Source organism: Dreissena polymorpha, chromosome 2 (genome assembly GCF_020536995.1).
Source record: "Dreissena polymorpha isolate Duluth1 chromosome 2, UMN_Dpol_1.0, whole genome shotgun sequence".
Taxonomy (NCBI): Eukaryota; Metazoa; Mollusca; class Bivalvia; order Myida; family Dreissenidae; genus Dreissena; species Dreissena polymorpha.
Window position 1 is genome coordinate 884,028 of NC_068356.1, and position 18,687 is coordinate 902,714.

The window sequence follows — 18,687 nt, forward strand, 5'->3', positions numbered from 1 at the left end:
TTATGCTATACTGTCCACTTTGTTCTGATATCAGGACCTCTCTTTTTGAAAAATGTCATACCATTACTGATTTTAACTCTATGTCAGATATAGAAAAGATGGTAGTTTTATTCTCCAACAAATTATTGATAAGAGATACTGCCAAAGCCTGCTACAATATTTTAATGACCAGAAATGCTTATTTGTATAGATAGGTTACACATTCTATATGGCATTTTAGTTTTTAGATTTTATCAATTATTTGTAGATAACATAAACAAACTACATTTTTGTACAATAAGGGAATAGGACCTTTGATTGTTGCTTTAAATTATTCCAACATGACACTCTGGAAGTAAATATCTTAACTAATACTTTTAAATTCTACACACAGGTTTCATGAGATTACTTTTATATTGAAACTATCAAAGGTCTCAATATTCCACTTATGCAATATTGTTTTATTGTTTTATAATCCATGTTTTATAATTTTAACATATTTGGTTAACTTTTAACTGATGCATAGTAATTGTGTTCTTGACTACTGTTATGTCTCTTATAAATCCATTATATGATTGGCACTGTAATTGATATGAATACTTTTATTGTTGTATATACTTGTACAGTGATGAGACAGAAATAAAGATAGAAATAATTGAAGAGATTAGGTGACAGGGGGATAAGATGAGATAAGCACATTATTATGCAAAAAAAGTTTTTAAATAGTTTATCACTGTTTTATATATTCTTAATGAATATATTTGATTTGACTTAATTGATAGTTTTATATATGGAACAGAACAGAACAGAAAGATTATTCATATAACTTGAACATTTACAGTTCATCGTAACATATACAAAACTGACAATATATAAGCAATAAGCACATGCATAGTAATGCGAAAGTGACCAAACTAGTACATAAAAAGGTGTTAAAAATGCACTAAGGCCATCGAATTACTCAACGTTTGCATTCATCAGTTCTCATTTTAAAAACATTTTTACAATATATCGCGAGTTTATTTAGGACTTTGGTTTTATTATTGGTTAACAAAAGAATAAATTGATGCATACTAGGTCGGTTATAATAGAATTTGTCAATATACATTTTTCTTATATCTGTATAAAGAGGACATACAATTACAAAATTGTATTCGTCTTCAATATCATTTGAATTACATATATTACATTTGCGTTCGTTTTTAGGAATATTTGTATGTCTCCTAGATTCAATTTTTAACATGTGGGACGAAAGTCTTAATTTTGATATGTATTTTCTTAAATTAAAGTTTTGGATTATGTTAAGGTAATAAGATAGTTCAAATCGATGTTTCAATTCTTTGTATAAAGTTTTGCATTTAAAACACAATTAGACACTTGTTACCAGATTTAAAATGTTGGTGTTCATGATATTGTGGAGTGTGATACTGAACTGCTTAGATTTGGTGTTTGTAGAACTGATATATTTATATTTATGTATTTAAAACACTTTTTTTAATTTGTAAAATTATTACCTTTTCCTTAAATTCCACAAATTCATTAAATAAAAAAGTTTTTTGTTGCTTTTTAATATAATTAATATTATTGAGTAAAATTATTAAAATATCAATAAGTTTTGATTACATTTGCTTATTATACCAATAATGAAATAATGCACAAGGAAAGTGCAATTCTGTTTTAATTAGTCTGAACTAGTTATTAGTAAAAATTAAAATATCAGTGACATTCAATCATTTTATTATATACATACATATAAATCCATGAAAAAAAAATAAAATTGTTGACAATTATATAGTTTATTTATTTATCATATTTAACTGTTACAAGGAAAACAGTTTTGAAATTAATATAAATGTGATTTAACCATTTTATCAATTCAGCAATTGACCCTATTTAATTGGATTAATTGGATTACAAACAACAAACAACTACAGTTCCTCAACACTAATGATTTGCATGCATTCCATTCACAGTTAAACCAAAAAAAATAATCAAACAAGCTGCTTCATAAATAAAGTTAATTGAAAACTTCATAAACAAAATAATCATTTTGATAATAAATCAAGAATAAACTTCAACCAAACAATCATACATTTATTGGGGGGAAACGTCTGCACTTAAACCAAAGTGGGGGGAAACGTCTGGGGAGGAAACGTCTTGGGGGAGAAACGTCTAGGGGAGGAAACGTCTTGGGGGTGAAACGTCCGGAACCCTTAAAAACCATGACTTTGTTGGAGTAATGGAAAGTATAGTTTGATGCGAAAATATGCTTGTTCCCATTCTCTCATTGAGTCTCTGTATGAACACAACTGGTTAAAATGCATGATAATCTCACCATAAATTTATTTTTGAATTATTATAATAATAACAAGAAATATCTTTAAAAAAGATATACGGCGTTGATTGTGGTTGCAGTTAATGAAAGGTAAAAACTTCAATGAATGAGATCAAAGATAGCGAATTTCTTTTTCTGTGCAGTTCTTAGCTGCAGCAAACGCAGTACGGGATGTGACGCGGAGTTTTCGCGGCTTATTTTACAGTATTACATATTGCTGGTCATAAACGTATAGATACAAAACAGAAAACCAAGATGTAAATCGACCTTATATTTATAGGAGTACGTAACTGACACGTCCACCATATTTGTTTTGATGGAAAGTTACTGTGTATCTACGGAGGTTTCGTCACTCAACAGTGTCGTATTTTGTATAAGAGGGGAAGTGAATATTTCGAAAAACTATTAAATTGAATGATAATAATAAATAAATACTGTCATATTATATTTAATAAATTGTGTACACACATTTGCGGGGGTAAACTTACGAAGATGGGTATTTATGTTACGTAATTAGTTGCCTTTCACTCATTTAAAATGTAAACATTGTTTACCAATGTTAAAATTTAACTTACCTGTGATGGTTCGACGTGAAATTCGATATTTGTTTTTATGAATCAACACAAAATGGCCTAGACAAATTTTATCTAAGAAAATTCTATAAGTTTAAGACAGGTGTTGAGGTTTCTAACTTTTTTAGTAAAATTTGGCAACTCTTAGAAAATTCTAAGAGATTAGAACGTTTCTTAGACAAAAACTAAGACAATATTACAGTTATAGTAAAATACTTAGAAAAAACGTGAATTCTTGGCGAATATTTTGTCTAAGAAAGTTTCAGAATACCGCCCCAGGTTGTCACATATTTTCGTGACCTTAAAATATTCAATATATTTCAAGCCAATGATTTGACTAGATAAACAGATTTTAACATAAACATGTCAATGTTAATTACAGAAGGCATATGGCTACCATATAGCATTAGCTCAAAAATATTGTTGAACAACAATGTAATTCTATATGGACAAATTTTTGTTTTATTTCTGGTTTGATGGCCATGAGATGAGTCAATATACATAATATTGTATATTATATAGAAGATTATTATTGAAAATCAATATTTTGAAAAAAGATAATAGGCGAACTCAATAACTTAAACACAGTAGCGCTAGACAGCAAATATTGAATATAGGAAGCTGGATAATGTCTAAAATTGATATTGTATTTTATTGGTTACACTGATGTTTTCTGTATTTTGAATTTAACATACACATATGATTACTCAAAAAGGTGTTTTATTTGTATTTGTTCAAACCTCCCTCGGGTGTTAAATGGAAATGGGATTTTTGAGGGTGCCCCGTCAAATTCCCACGGGCGAAGAAAATCTACAAACACTTAATTTTCTTATTAAAGTACATGTTTCTTACAATTATGACTTAAGCATGTGTAATTGTAATCATTGAAACAGTAAACAAAGCATAATATTTAAATTACATTTTTTGTAAAATATAGGAAAAATTCTCCCGTCTGGAAAACACCCCCGTGGGAGAATTGCAATTCTTAACGGGGGAGCCAAAACCCCGTTGGGATCCCACGGGTGATGGCAACTTTATCATCAAATAACTCTCCATTCCAAAAACATTTAAACTCTTTTTTTTTCAATTATATGTATGTACTCAATGCCCCCTACAAAGATGCAAAATTTCATTGCAATTTTTCAATAAATAAAAAAAATAAGTTTGCAAATAATCTGGATTTGCAAACTTAATCTGGATACTGTTCACTGTTAAAATCGTCAATAATCGAAGTTTAGTCTAAACATAATAAAATCTTGGGCAAAATACCACTTTAGCTCCGCCAGAGGGGTGGATATGCACACGGAATGAGCCCATTGTGTTCATTCAGTATGTATTCACACCTCTGGCGGGGGGGGCTTAAGTGTTATATTGTCAAATCTTGACAAATGAACGAACAGTAAAACCAATACAATTTTCTTATTGTTACCACAATAACAGCTCGATCAGATAATTGCTTCAGACTGTATGACAGACTTGTTTAACAACGGTAATTTCAAACATAACTTTTTAACCATTTGTTTCGTAGATTAAATAATTGTACCCCACTCTTGATTTCCCCAACGATGGCAGCTTCGAAGTCCATATTAAACCATCTTGCTATTTTGACTATAAATGTCGTGTCCAAAACATATTTGATACGTATTATACGTTATTCTATGTCTGATAGAAGTACTACATAAATACTTACCTGCGGTCACGCTGGCCTAAACTTTACATTGCCACTGTAATGAAGTTATAGGATCAAAGCTTATTGATGATTGATGTTGTAAACTAGTTACCTTGTGAATTGAAATGTGTTTGAGTTGGTGTCTGTAGCTATAAGGTTTTATGTCCGCTTCGAGGATATATGTACAGTCTGTCCTCTATCCGGCTCATGTCAAACGAGTACTGTAAAGAGACCAATGCAAGACTATCATTTCAATGAAAATATTCTTGATAATACTAACCTGGGACGAAAAACAATGCTACTAATCTACATCATCAAATGTGCTAAGTATATTCACTCGAAAAAAATATATTTTTTACAAAAATACTTGATGAATTGATCTGTAAAAGCGTAAAACACAGTACACAATCTGTAGGAAATAAAATACATTTTCAAGTTGTTTAAATTCATGCCCAATTTCAAATCATATTCATCCTTTATGTTCTGGTCACAAACTGCATAGTTATAGGGTAAAATGTTATCCTGTCTTTATAAAGTGTATATGTACCTGTCCCTTTAGCATGAAAAATTGTTCTGAAAACAATTGAACATTCACTTAGATGACAATATCATGAAGGGATTTCTTAAAGCAAAAACAGCAATCCAAAACAAATATAATTAAAACTGTCTGGAGGAAAAGCAACATTTTCAAGTACTCGCAAGCCATTACAAAAGGCAGCTACACCGAAATAGGCTAGCAATAAAATTCCTATTGAAAATAAAATTTTGATGAATCAGATTGCCAATATTTAGTATACGAATTAACATTTTCAGTGCGTTTGCATAAGATATGTATCGCTACATGTATCAGAACATGCCAATGCGACGTTGTTTGAGACTTATTCGGCGGAGAAAACGGTATTCCTTAACATGTGCGTGCTCAACAACAGTTGTTCTAGAAGTCGTCTGTGTATAACAGCCATGTGCGTGCTCAACAGCAATCGTCAAAACCAATCGAAACTCAACTTTACCTTGAAAATTACGCCATTGCCAATCGATGTATCCATTTTTTTGCCAGTTTCAATGCGTCCGCATGAACAACTGGTACTTAAACAGTGCTAATTAGTGTGAAAACAGTTATATTATTGTTAGTCCGTTTACAACAGCAATTGACGGTTCAGGATATTTTCAAAATATTCCATGAGTAATCTCCACACTCAGACCAACCATAGGGAAACGGTTGATACTCGTTGAAACCGCGTCCGGCTGGCCCTATGATAGGCGTCATCCGATTAAAAACAAGTAAGTAATAAGGAAGATGTACCTGTTTAAACACTCAAAATTTCCATCTTATCGAGGCATCGGCGGCCATGTTTTCTCAATTGTGACCACGTGATTCACCGCATTGGAAAGGACGATTGTAATTTTGCAACAAAGAAATCAACATTGCCTGTTGTTGTTTTTTTTTTCAAGATAAATTAACAATATATTAATCATAAAATGTTCAATATCATTGCTATGTACAATACTATGATCGTCAGCAATCAATGCAAGTTTTGTCAAGTTTTAATGAAACAATCATAATCACCCACCAAATTGTTGATACTTTATTGACAACGAATTAATTGTAAGGGTAACGTCTATAAAAAGTGTTAAACTATAAGAAAGAGCCAGGTAACCAGCGCCCTTAAAATCAATTAGGGCGCTTTGGAAAAGGTGGGCAATTACAAAAAATGACTGGTTCCAATATGGCATATGTGTCATGATACTCAACAATTTATTGTTTACACTGATTAGTTAAGAGTGAATGCAAAATACATTGTTTTACCAAATCCACACATCTAAGTGTTGACACATTCGACGATGGCTACATATTGGGGGTTAAACCGTCATGAAAATCGCATAACCATAATCGCATATTAAAACTTGCAAAATACTCACTTAACATATTATCTTCAGATAAAGAAACCTGTTTCACGAATTACTCATGCTTGTTGAAGATAAGACCCTAAGGCGTTAAAGAAAATTTTACATTTTATTTTGGAAATTAAGAGACGTAATTCAACTTAAGGTTAAATATGTCTAATTATTGCGATGGCATAGAGTTTACAACCACTCCTCTTTATTCTATCTCGTTCCTACGAAATACTTACTTTAGCGAATGACATACAAAGGCATTGAAATAAGTCAGCTATGTCGTGGGAACGACTTACTTAGTCGAGGAAACAAGAAAGAAAATATGGAGTGCAAAACTAAAAATAAAGAGGTGTGTTATGAAGAAACGAGAGGTGCAGTAAATAAAGAAGGGTTGCATTAATCAAACGAGAAGAGAACGAGTTAGTTATGTCGTGGGAACGACTTACAAAGTCGAGGCAACGAGATAGAGAAAAGAGGATTGCAAAACTAACAAGATTCTTATTTTTCGACCAATGATATTTGAAGGTTTTCCTCAAAATATATTATAAGTTGAAGTATCCGTTTATTTGAATCATAAATTAGGAGAAAACAAAATATAAAAGTCGTGAAAAAACACAATTAAAGCCGAGAAAACAAAATATAAAAGTATAGAAACCAAAATATAAAAGTCGAGAAAAAAAATTAATTTACTGCACTGCTGTTTCATTTAGTTTCGCACTCCTCTTTTGTTCTATCTTGTTCCATCGACTTAGTATGTCGTTTCAGTGACATAGCTTATTCGTTCCCACAATTAAATAAGTCGTTCCCTTAAGTAAGCTAAAATTCTCTCCTCTTTTGTTTAATGCAACTCTCCTTTATTTACTACATCGCTCTTTTTTGATTGCACTCCTCTTTTATTTAGTTGTGCACTCCTCTTCTTTCTGTCGCGTTCCCTCGACTGACTAAGTCGTTCCCGCGACATAACTAACTAGTTCACACGATATAGTGAGTTGTTCCCTCGAGTAAGTATGTCGTGGGAACGAGATAGAAAAAAAGAAGAGTGCTATTTAAAAACATAAAAAGAAGAGTTAATGTCATCTCTATGCCACCGTTTATTATTGATGCTAAACGTGATTCTATGGTTATACCTAACAAGGCAGGGGAATCACGTGGTCAGAATTGAGAAAAAATGGCCGCCGATGCCTCGCTTCGATGGCGAAATCGAGCTTTCAAACAGGAACATCTTCCTTATTACTTACTTTTTTTATCGGATGACGCCTATCATAGGACCAGCCGCAAGCGGTTTCAGCGAGCATCAACCGTTTTCCTCTGGTTGGTCTGAGTGTGGAGATAACTCGTGGAATATGTCGCGATTTCCTGAACCGTTAATAGTTATTGAACAAGGACTAACAATAATATCAGTGTTTTCACACTAATTAGCACTGTTTAAAGCCCCTATAACGCTCAAAATCAACGAAAATTTCGTAAAATATTTCGTCAAATAAAATTAATACCTAAACATTCAGTGCTCCTTATAGAAATAGCCACAATTTCAACTCTAGATGTGGTGATTACATAGATTATTTGTAGATACAAAATGCTCGTTTTTATTTATTTGTGACACAATTAATTCCATTTTAATTTCCCGCGAATATATCTATTGTATTCATACGACAAACGAACACTAAAATGGTACCATGTTAGAGTTCATGTGTCGTATGAATAGATATCGTTGCGGGAAATTAAAATGGAATTAAACATGCAAAACAATAATAAAAACGAGCATTTTGTATCTACAAACATCTATTTTACCAGACCACACCTGGCTTTGAAATTTCGGCAGTTGCCATAAGGAACAGTGATTTTTAATTGTTTAGCTTTATTTTACGAAATATTGTACGAACTTTTCGTTGATTTATTTTGAGTAGTTATGTTACTTTAAGTACCAGTTGTTAATGTGGAAGCATTTGGGTTGACACAAATTGGATAAATGGATTGCTAATGGCGTTATTTTCAATGTAAAGTTGAGTTTCGATTGGTTTTGACGATTGTTACTAAGCACGCACATGGTTTTTATACACGGACAACTTCTTGATCAACTGTTATTGAGCATGCACATGTCATGGCATACCGTTTTCTCCGCCGAATAAGTCTAAAACAACGTCGAATTGGCATGTTTTGGTACATGTAGCGATACATATCTAATGTAAAGGCACTGTAAATGTTAGTTTGATATACGAAATTGGCTATCTGGATCATCAAAATTGTATTTAATAGGAATTTTATTGCTAGCCTGTTTCGGTGTAGCTGCCTTTTGTTATGGCTTGAGATTATTTGAAAATGTTGTTTTTCCTCAAAACAGTTTTATCAATATTGTTTTGGATTGCTGTTTTGTGCTTGAAGACATCCCTTCATGATATTGTCATTTAATTGCATGTTCAATTGTTTTCAGAACAATTTTTCATGCTAAAGGGACAAGTACATACAAAGACAGGATAACATTTTACATGATTACTATACAGTTTGTGATCAGAACATAAAGAATGAATATGATTTGGCATTGGGCATGTATTTAAACAACTTGGAAATGCATTTTATTTCCTACAGATTGTGTACTGTGTTTTAAGCTTTCAGAGATCAATTCATCAAGTATTTTTTGTAAAAAGTATAATTTTTCGAGTGAATATACTTAACACATTTGATGATGTAGATTAGCAGCATTTTTCGTCCCAGGTTAGTATTATCAAGAATATTTTAATTGAAATGATAGTGTTGCATTGGTCTCTTTTCAGTACTTGTTTTACATTAGCAGGATAGAGGACAGACTGTGCATATAACCTCGAAGCAGGCACAAAACCCTATACACAAAGACACAATTTTGTTTTACGGATAGTCGGCTTAGAGGATTGGGTGAGTCACGTACGAATATCGAATATAATATATATTTTTATAAACAACTGGTACCAAGATGAGTTGCAGATAATTTGTATGTAACCACATTTTAACTAACTCTTTTGACCTGATAATTCTTTTCAGCTCATTTCAACAGTGAAACATGCCCATAATATCACTTTAATCTACGAAACACATGCATAAAAAGTTATGTTTGAAATTACCATTGTTAAACTAGTCTGTCATACAGTCTGAAGCCATTACCTGATCGAGCCGTTATTGTGGTAACAATCAAAAAAAAAATTGTATTGGTTTAAATGTTCATACATTTGTCAAGATTTGGCAATATAACACTTTAGCTCCCCGCCAGAGGTGTGAATACATACTGAATGAACACAATGGGCAAATTCCGTGTGCATATCCACCCCTCTGGCGGGGGCTTAAGTGGTATTTTGCCCAAGATTTTTTTATGTATAGACTAAACTTCGGTTATTGACGATTTTAACAGTGTAAGAATCAGTTTCCAATATTATATCTCTACTGAACAGCATGTATAAAACAAATAAAAACTTCAAAAGATCTCTTGCTTTAACAAAGTTGACTCAATGAAACAAATAAGATGATCTTAACATAATAGATCTATAACAGTGTTCTATAATGTATGTTCATCAGTGATGCAGGCAAGATGTGCATCAGCAGATACAGATGAACACCCAAGTTGCAACAGTAACAAGAAAGAGCCTCAGACTAAGTATGTATATAAGTATGTATATAACGATTCGTGGAACTTGTTATATTTATATAAGCAAAAAATTCAACTTAAAAGTATAAAATGACAATGTCATATTCTTTAAATTGAAATTATTTACTAACAATGAAACGGACATACTGAACCAATAGAATCATATCATTGTTTAACAATAACCATAATAACTTAGCTGATGGCTATCAATAATCAAAATCATTCAGAACAATGATAATCATTTTTGTAAGTAGTAAAAAGAGTTAACCAATAAACACAAAAATATTAAAACATGTATAGTCAATGAAAGAGATGCAGATGTTTTACTATGCCAAACAGAACAGCTTGGCAGACAAACAAGAAAAGTTCTACGAAAGAATCACAGTACTGACTGTTATTATCATAAAAAAATCCAAAAATGAGATAGTACAAATGAGGTTATTACCTAAACATTGTTTCAAAAATATTATATAGGCATTGAAATAATATATTTTGTTCTCTTGTAGAATGGTTGTTCCAATGCTGTAAACCCCACATAAACTAACAAGGAACCAAACTACCAGTGCATGACTCAGAGATATACAAGCACAAATATAATGAAAACATTTATATACAATCTGTTAATTTCATAAGTAAAGTAATTTGCGACAATGGTATCTCTAAAACTTCTTCCATCCGATACAGCCTGAAACATATCTCCCTTGGCAGCCTCTTCTCAAGGTTCCCGGTCCACTGCTGGTTCCCCCCACATCAACCGCAGATTATGAAGAACAGCACAGGCAATGATGATGATGGTGACCTTGGCAGGCTTCATTCTAATCTGTTATACATAAATAAAAAGAAATTTGAGGAATAACATTGAAAAATAATGTTACACCAAAAGTCATTGTTAAAAATGTTGTCAAATTTGTCCCCAATGTTTGAGGCAGAGTAAATAGTAACAACTACTTTTAGTCAAGAGTGTATCAATTTACTAATATCTTATGTATTTCTTATGAGCTCTAACAGATAGCTGGCATTCAGTAATGTATCAATACTTCACAGTAATACGAGACAGTTGTGTATAATTTTGTTACATTGGCTTGTTCAATATGTCAAAATGAGCTACATTTCTTTATAATTAGAATATTCAGCATATTTTTCCGTCTATTAGTAAGTTGAATTTAAGAACTGAAGTGCGTCTATGGCATGCAAAAATAATGTTTAGTTATTTATAAAAAAAAATCCAACTCTTAGACTCGATATGCCTAGAAATATATGATGATGTCAATTTCCATCAACCATCTTTGTTGATAAAATACGTTTCATTTTTTAATCTTTAATAAATATTATCATTAATAATATAAATAAATTCCTTACACACCTCAGCATGAAGGACATGAAAGGTTCTCTTCCAAATCCCGAAGGCCCTTTCAATACTGTTTCTGGTGCCTATGTGAGCAGTATTGTACTTTTCCTGAGCTTCTGACTCTGTGAAAACAGTTATAAATATGTTGATAGTTTTAATACTGAACTATTTTATTGGAAAAGTGTTAGTATTTAGAGAATCAAAGAAAATGTGCTGATTACATGCTAAGCATACATGAAAGTTGTTTTGTGTGTTTCGTTTTGTTTTGCAGTTTATAAAAAACAAACACTTGTCGTTATAATATTTCGATTAAAAGAAACATGACATTTTCAACCAAAATGTGTGTTTTGCTGGATACATTAGATATGTATCGCTACATGTACCAGACCATGGCAATGCGTGGTTGTTTAAGATTTATTATGCGGAGAAAACGGTATGCCATGACATTTGCGATCGAAACTCAACTTTACATTGAAAATAACGCCATTAACATTCGATTTGTCCATTTTTGTCAACCAAAATGCGTCCACATGAACAACTGGTACTTAAACAGTGCTAATTAGTGTGCAAACAGTGATATTATTGTTAGTCCATGTTCAATAACAATTGACGGTTCAGGAAATCGCGGAATAGTCCATGAGTTATCTCCACACTCAGACCAACCAGAGGAAAACGGTTGATACTCGCTGAAACCGCTTGCGGCTTGCCCTATGATAGGCGTCATCCGATTAAAAACAAGTAAGTAATAAGGAAGATGTACCTGTTTGAAAACTCGATTTCACCATCGAAGCGAGGCATCGGCGGCCATTTTTTCTCAATTCTGACCACGTGATTCCCCGCCTTGCCTAATATATGCAAGTTTTTCAAACAATTTAGTTTCTATCACACCCACACACGTGTTTACCTTTTATGGACGACATATACATTGTCAGGGTACCATGGTTTAAAAGTATATAACCGAAAGAATAACCAAGATATATTTTACATCAAGTTTGCACAATGCTTGATACCTATGTTATTTTTAAGAAGAAAAAAAATCAACAACACATGTTTCAAACATTTACCATGGTTACGTAAAGACAATAGCAGACTACGACCTAAAAGGACATTTTTCCTTATTTTTCGCATAGCAACAATCATTCAAGTACTGATGGTGCAATGTGTCAAAAATATACGCGATAATATGGCTGTAAACACTATTAACACAGGTTTGCTTAAGATTCACTCAAGAATGAACTTTCGCGCGCATTTACGCGCACAATTGTTTTACATTCCATCAAAATATTCGTTAAAATATGGCTTTCAGATAAAAATATGCTCCATAGATTTTATGGAGCGCGGGTGGATCAAATAGCCAATCAGCCTGCGGTCTTTATATATATATATATATATATATATATATATATATATATATATATTTGTCAGATTATTTAGAACTTAAACTAATTTTGATATAAATATCAATTTAAAAAAACACAACTTAATTAGCAGTAAAGTAGTAGAGCTTTTTTTTTTTAAAGGAGCATTAAAGTACAAAATCGAATGAATGAATGAAAGTTTTTTCAATATTGTATGACTTTTTATAGATTTATTTTCAAAACGTCGCCTGTAAAATATCGATCACACATTCATCTCTTATAGGTAATGTCATGAGGCTGCAATAGAAATTACAAAGATGTTCATTATCATGTAGCGAAAATGCATTACCAAAACAGGTGCTTACAACTGCGCAACAACTAAGTACAACCTGCACCCAAACTAAGTGTCAACTGCTTAACAACTGAGTAACAACTGCGTACCAACAACGAATCACTTGCGTACCAACTAAATATCAACTGCGTACCGACTGCGTATCAACTGTGTACCAACTGCGTACCAACTACGTATCAATTGCGCACAAACTACGTACCAACTACTTATCAACTGTGTACCGACTGCGTGTCAATAACGTGTCAACTGCGCACCAACGGCGTAACAACAACGTATTAACTGCGCACCGACTGCGTAGTCGGGTCAATATATGGAAAAATACCACTCACCCCCCCCCCCCAAAAAAAAAAAAAAAAAAAATTGCTACAAAAGGTATTTTAACTGATCCTTGTAGGGTAGAATGTCCTTCATAACATATCAAAAGTTTACCGAAATTGGACCATCAGAAAGTGGGTTTTTTTTCAAGATGGCGTCCAAGATGGCCGCCAAAACATATTAATGGTGATAACTATGTGAGTATCCACTCAACTTGCATTATTTTGTTGTCTATGTTTAGGTTTTGGGGAGCAAATAGCACATTAAGATAATAAAAAAATATGTTAGTGTATTACGTAACAGAGAAATCCAACATGGCGTCCAAATGTCCTCCAATACAACGACCGTAAGTGCATAAATATAAACTCAATTTTTTAATAAAAAGATTTTAATGTTTTGTTTTAAATATTCATCACTAATATAACATTTTATTCCGTTATTGAAGCCCAAGCGTCATAAGCAACACAATGTAAAAACATTATACAAAGATATCAGACTTGCGAGCGCTAAACATTGCCTCATGCTTGTTTGTGTTTTAGGGTTGCGTCAGCAATGCCATTATATTAGGCCCTTTTTGTGTTATTTGCAGCATTTCAAACAAGAGCATTAAACAAGTTATTATTGTCTCGTTTTTGTCAAAAATAATTAAATAATGAGTGCAAACACATCCAGACAAGATTTGTGTATAATGCGCATAGAGGAGATTGAGATTTCGAAGAATAAGCTGAGATCAAGCTGTAAACGTATCAAGTGAGGCTGTGATGTACTGTATCTTGAATCTGATTGTTACGTGCTTGATGGTGGCTCTTTGCTCCATCGCTTACAAAAAATGGCGACACAAACAACACAATGTCCGAATCTTATGCAGATTTCAAAGACAAGCAATAGTTGTGTTCAATGGTTACGAAGACGGTCCTTCTATCATAGATATCACACACCGGAGACGAGGTGAAAAACGTGAACCCGAGTATGAGTTTCAACAAAGAGCAGAATGGTTATGCAAAAATGAGGACTTTTTGTCTGGTGACACAAACAAGGCAGGCATGATTGCTCAGATCAGCAAAGCTCTGACTAAAAGGGGTTGTTATGTCATTGTGTCACCAGTAGTTGCAAATAGAGAATAAAAGGTTGTGAATGTGGATGGAGAATGGTTATCTGGCAAGATGGAGGAAATTCGGCTCACCCGATAAGATCCTCCGCCGATGAAAATATGAGAAGATATAAAGAACGAATCGAGAATGTGATATTTTTCTTGGTACAAAATGAAAAAAAATGCAGCAGCGAAACACAAACTATTTACCTTAATGACAACTTTAATTCATTGCTTACAACAATAAAGTTACAACGATATACAGTACACATACATTTTCTGTTCTTCCATCCCTTTATCGAAATCCATTTTCTGTTCTTCCATCCCTATTATACAAATGTATTTTAAACCACACTTTTTTTTGATAGTGTTTGTATCGAATTCTAACCACTCTGACCCAAAGCCCGATTTACGAAATCGTACTCCTGTCGTAGCGAATTATTTTATTCCTATCGAAGTTAACAATTATGAATGACAAACACGCAATCCGAAATACGTTTATGATTCGTTGGATGCTTTAAAAAAAAACGTTAAAACCACAACGTCAAAATTGTTGTCCCTAAAATCCTGAGAGAATCTAGATAGTATCATGGGACCCCACTGTATCGCGGTACTTGTCGAAAAATCAATTACTTTGTAGCAAAAAATCCGATATATTCCATAAAGTTTATGTTTAATCCCTAAGAAAATCATTATTTCACAAAACAATCGCATTTATTTTACATTGGTGTGAAAATTAAAGACGTAACAGCATAAAGGTCATAACCTGTCAAATCGTCCGTAAAATCTATGCCACTCCATTATATCGCGCTAATGTTACAAAAGGAAAAAAATTCAAGTATGGTGGGCAACATTTGCCATAATTTTTTTAATAGGGTACATAACATATTATATCATCATTATAAACAATGTAAAACACAATTTTGTCAAAAATAAGATTTTTAATTATTTGTATACTTTTACACAGAGAATTAATCTGTGTTTTCAATCGTAAAACTGTAAACATGTTTATTCACAATGAGGACACAGAAATTCAGTGTCCCGTCGTATTACTCTCACATTTGTACATAATTTCAAATGAGTCCAATGTGGACATTTGTCACATTTTCCCCATGTCACCAATGTTATGTATGGGAACTTGTCAATATCTGCAGGCTCAAATCTATTGCAAACGCAACATGATTCCGATTCAGCCTCAATGTCCTCATCGCTGTCCGCATCCTCGGGACTCAAAATGGGCACATGTTGTTTGCCGAGTCCAGATGTACTCGGCTTAGGTCCCTTTGGCGTGTCCTTTTCTTTATCTTCGGTAGTTTGTGGTACTACACTTTTGTTTGCTGCGGCTGTAAGTTGCTGGACATTTTTTTCGTGCATCAAGTTGCCTGTGATTTTGAATGGAGGCACGAATCGTTTGGGTTTCGGCTTCAATGCTTTTGTTATTGTCTTTTTGGTGAAGAAATCAACAGCTGGTGACTCTAACTCATGTGGTGCATCAACTGCATTCTGCATCTGGATTGGTGTATTTTCGTTATTATGTATGGTTGATTCGCATGCAACATCAGGTTCACGAAATATTGTTGATGGTGCGATCTTTGAGTCATCTATTGCCAATTTGTTGAATGGAGAAATTCCGGTCTTCTTGAAGGCTGATATTAGATTCTCTGGAGAAAGGGCTTTGAGATAGGGCTTTGATGTTAGTTCGGCAATGTTGTATTTGGTGATGTTTAAACCAGGATTTAACTTCATGAAGCGCTGACACTCCTGATAGTAGATATTTTTGAAAGGCCCGAAAATGCCTACATCCAGGGGCTGTGTTAAATGACTCGAGTGTGGTGGCAGAACGAAAAGAATGATATTGTTCGCTTTTGCCCATTCAGCCAATGTTAACGAAATGTGTGATCGGTGACCATCATAGAGTATCAGTGTTGGATATTCGCTGTCTGTTGGAACATACGAAATGAAGTGTTTCGTCAGGTAGTTCAGGAACACCGATGTATTTGACCATCCAGACTTTGACATCTCCCCTGCTGACCCTGGGCATGCACCATTCATAAAGTCATCGTTCCAGCGTTGTCCTGGGAATACATAATATGGTGGCACACTTTGACCAGCAGCATTTCCAGCTGCAATGATGGTAACTGTCGATGACCGTGCAGATGTTATATTTTGTGGCACAGTGTCCTTGTTACATATGATTTTTGGTGGGGTGTGTTCACTGTTCACACCAGATTCGTCGATGTTGAATATTTTTTGGGGTTTATCTAAAATTTTGTTGTTTGTGAGTACATTAAAAAGTTCATCATAGTATTTATTTAGTGTTTCTCTTGAAGTTTTTGCTCTGGATAGATCAAGTTTTTGAGGTTTTGAGGATTTCAGTTCAGGCCATCGTTTACAAAAGCCGTAGAACCAGTTGTCACTTAGGCTTTTTTGGTCGGATTTCATGGCTTTACCCAAAGACTCGGCAAAATCTTTCCCAATATACTGTACCGATTTCTTTGAGTACCCAAACCCAATTTCGGCCATATAGGTAATATGGTTGTACAGCTCATTTTCTTCGTCGATGGTGAAAATGGTCTCGTGTCCTACTTTTGCTTCTTTATCAACACGACCTTTTACCCTGTCCCTAAGGGTCGTTTCAGGTACAGAGTACATCCTTGCGGCTCTGTACGCAGAAACTCCGCCTAAAGTGGCCTCAAACGCCCTCTGTAGGTTGTCTCTGTCATACCGCAGACGCTGTTTTTTTGTTGGAGGTTCCTGAAAAATAAAATAGAATTATTAGTTCAAATTCTTTAATATTGCCATGCAATCAAAAATCAAAGCTAAAATGTGCATTAAAAAAATGCTGAAATATGCATTTAACATTAAAATGTATTTGACCCCTATGCGCTTCCGTAGTTTTTATTTTCGAAAACGGAAATGACGTACCTGTCAAACTTAACAGACGACCGCAAACTGTCAAAAGTTTGTTTAGCAAAATAAACATTTTTTTAAGACAAAATGTGCAACAAAATAATGAAATCAATTAGAAAATCACTTTCGATCGATAAATAAAGCAACTTACCACGACTCGGAACATTTTTTCGCTGGAAATATGACGATAATAAAACGAAAGTACGGAGGTGGCAGTGATATCGAAATATTACGAGTTATAAAAATAGCGCGATACAGTGGGGCCCGCGATACAGTGGGGTGTGAGTATATATGTCGTCTGAGAAATGACGTCACACTAGATACGTCATAAATTGCGTAATCAAGTAACTGAATATGATTAATACGGAAAGCTGGTTCTGTTATATATTTTAAAAAAGAAAAAAATGATGATACATGTATATAATATAACGATAACATTCATGATGCGTCCCAATTCGGTCTTTATGAAACTAAGGGCGCACAAGAGTTGTCTCCCATTCGGGTAGGTATCGGGTAAAAAGTAAACAAATCAAACGAAAATACGGTCTGCATCTCAGATCTCTGAAATCGTAATATTTACTGTTCATTTCAATTAAAATTTTACGTATACAGTTATTTCTTCATTGATTGTTATAGTTATAGATCTACTTTGTGTACATTAGTAGTTTCATGCTGTATTGTCATATAATTTCGCGAAACCGATCTTTTCATCAGTAAAAGTTTAGAAACACTGATAATAGCTTTTCGCTTTTGAAACTGTGCCTGTTGCATTATTAAATTAATACCCAACATTTATTACGTTTCTGTAAGGTATTTCATTGATTGATACACCTCATTAATGTGGGTTTATTCTTAAATATTGATTGATATTCTTCTGTCACTGTCACACTTGACTATCAGCTTCTGGAAACATTTTTTTTAACCGCAATTTCATACCATTTTAGAGTAAATTTCTTTATCTTACTATTAACAAATTATGATGTTTTTGAACTGTTTTTTTATTCAAATATTTTTTCTTTATAATACTGTGTGAGAGTGTTGTGAATGTTAATAGTTCAGTGTTGTGTTGTTTATATTCATGGTCCACTGACAAAATTAATTGACCGGGTTCTTCTTCGGATACAGCACTTGCTGAATCGTTGCTTGCTTTACGATTCTGATTTCATTTCCAGTCGGTTAATATTAAGGCATCTTACTGTTTATGATTTAATCACGTGAAATTAAATTGCTTGCATTATTATTTTATGAAT

The 18,687-nt window shown here is 33.4% G+C and overlaps 2 protein-coding genes across 2 annotated transcripts in view; both read right to left on the reverse strand.

Moving 5' to 3' along the window:
* Positions 1-18,687, reverse strand: part of LOC127865572 (uncharacterized) — a 123,002-nt gene that overhangs the window by 87,765 nt on the left and 16,550 nt on the right. The window lies entirely within an intron of this gene.
* LOC127865569 (uncharacterized) lies at positions 15,337-17,638 on the reverse strand. The gene is made up of 2 exons (XM_052405415.1): positions 17,589-17,638; positions 15,337-17,281 (listed from the first exon to the last, which is right to left on the reverse strand). Exons 1-2 carry the CDS (start codon positions 17,601-17,603, stop codon positions 15,536-15,538), a joined length of 1,761 nt encoding a protein of 586 aa, XP_052261375.1. The 5' UTR covers positions 17,604-17,638; the 3' UTR covers positions 15,337-15,535.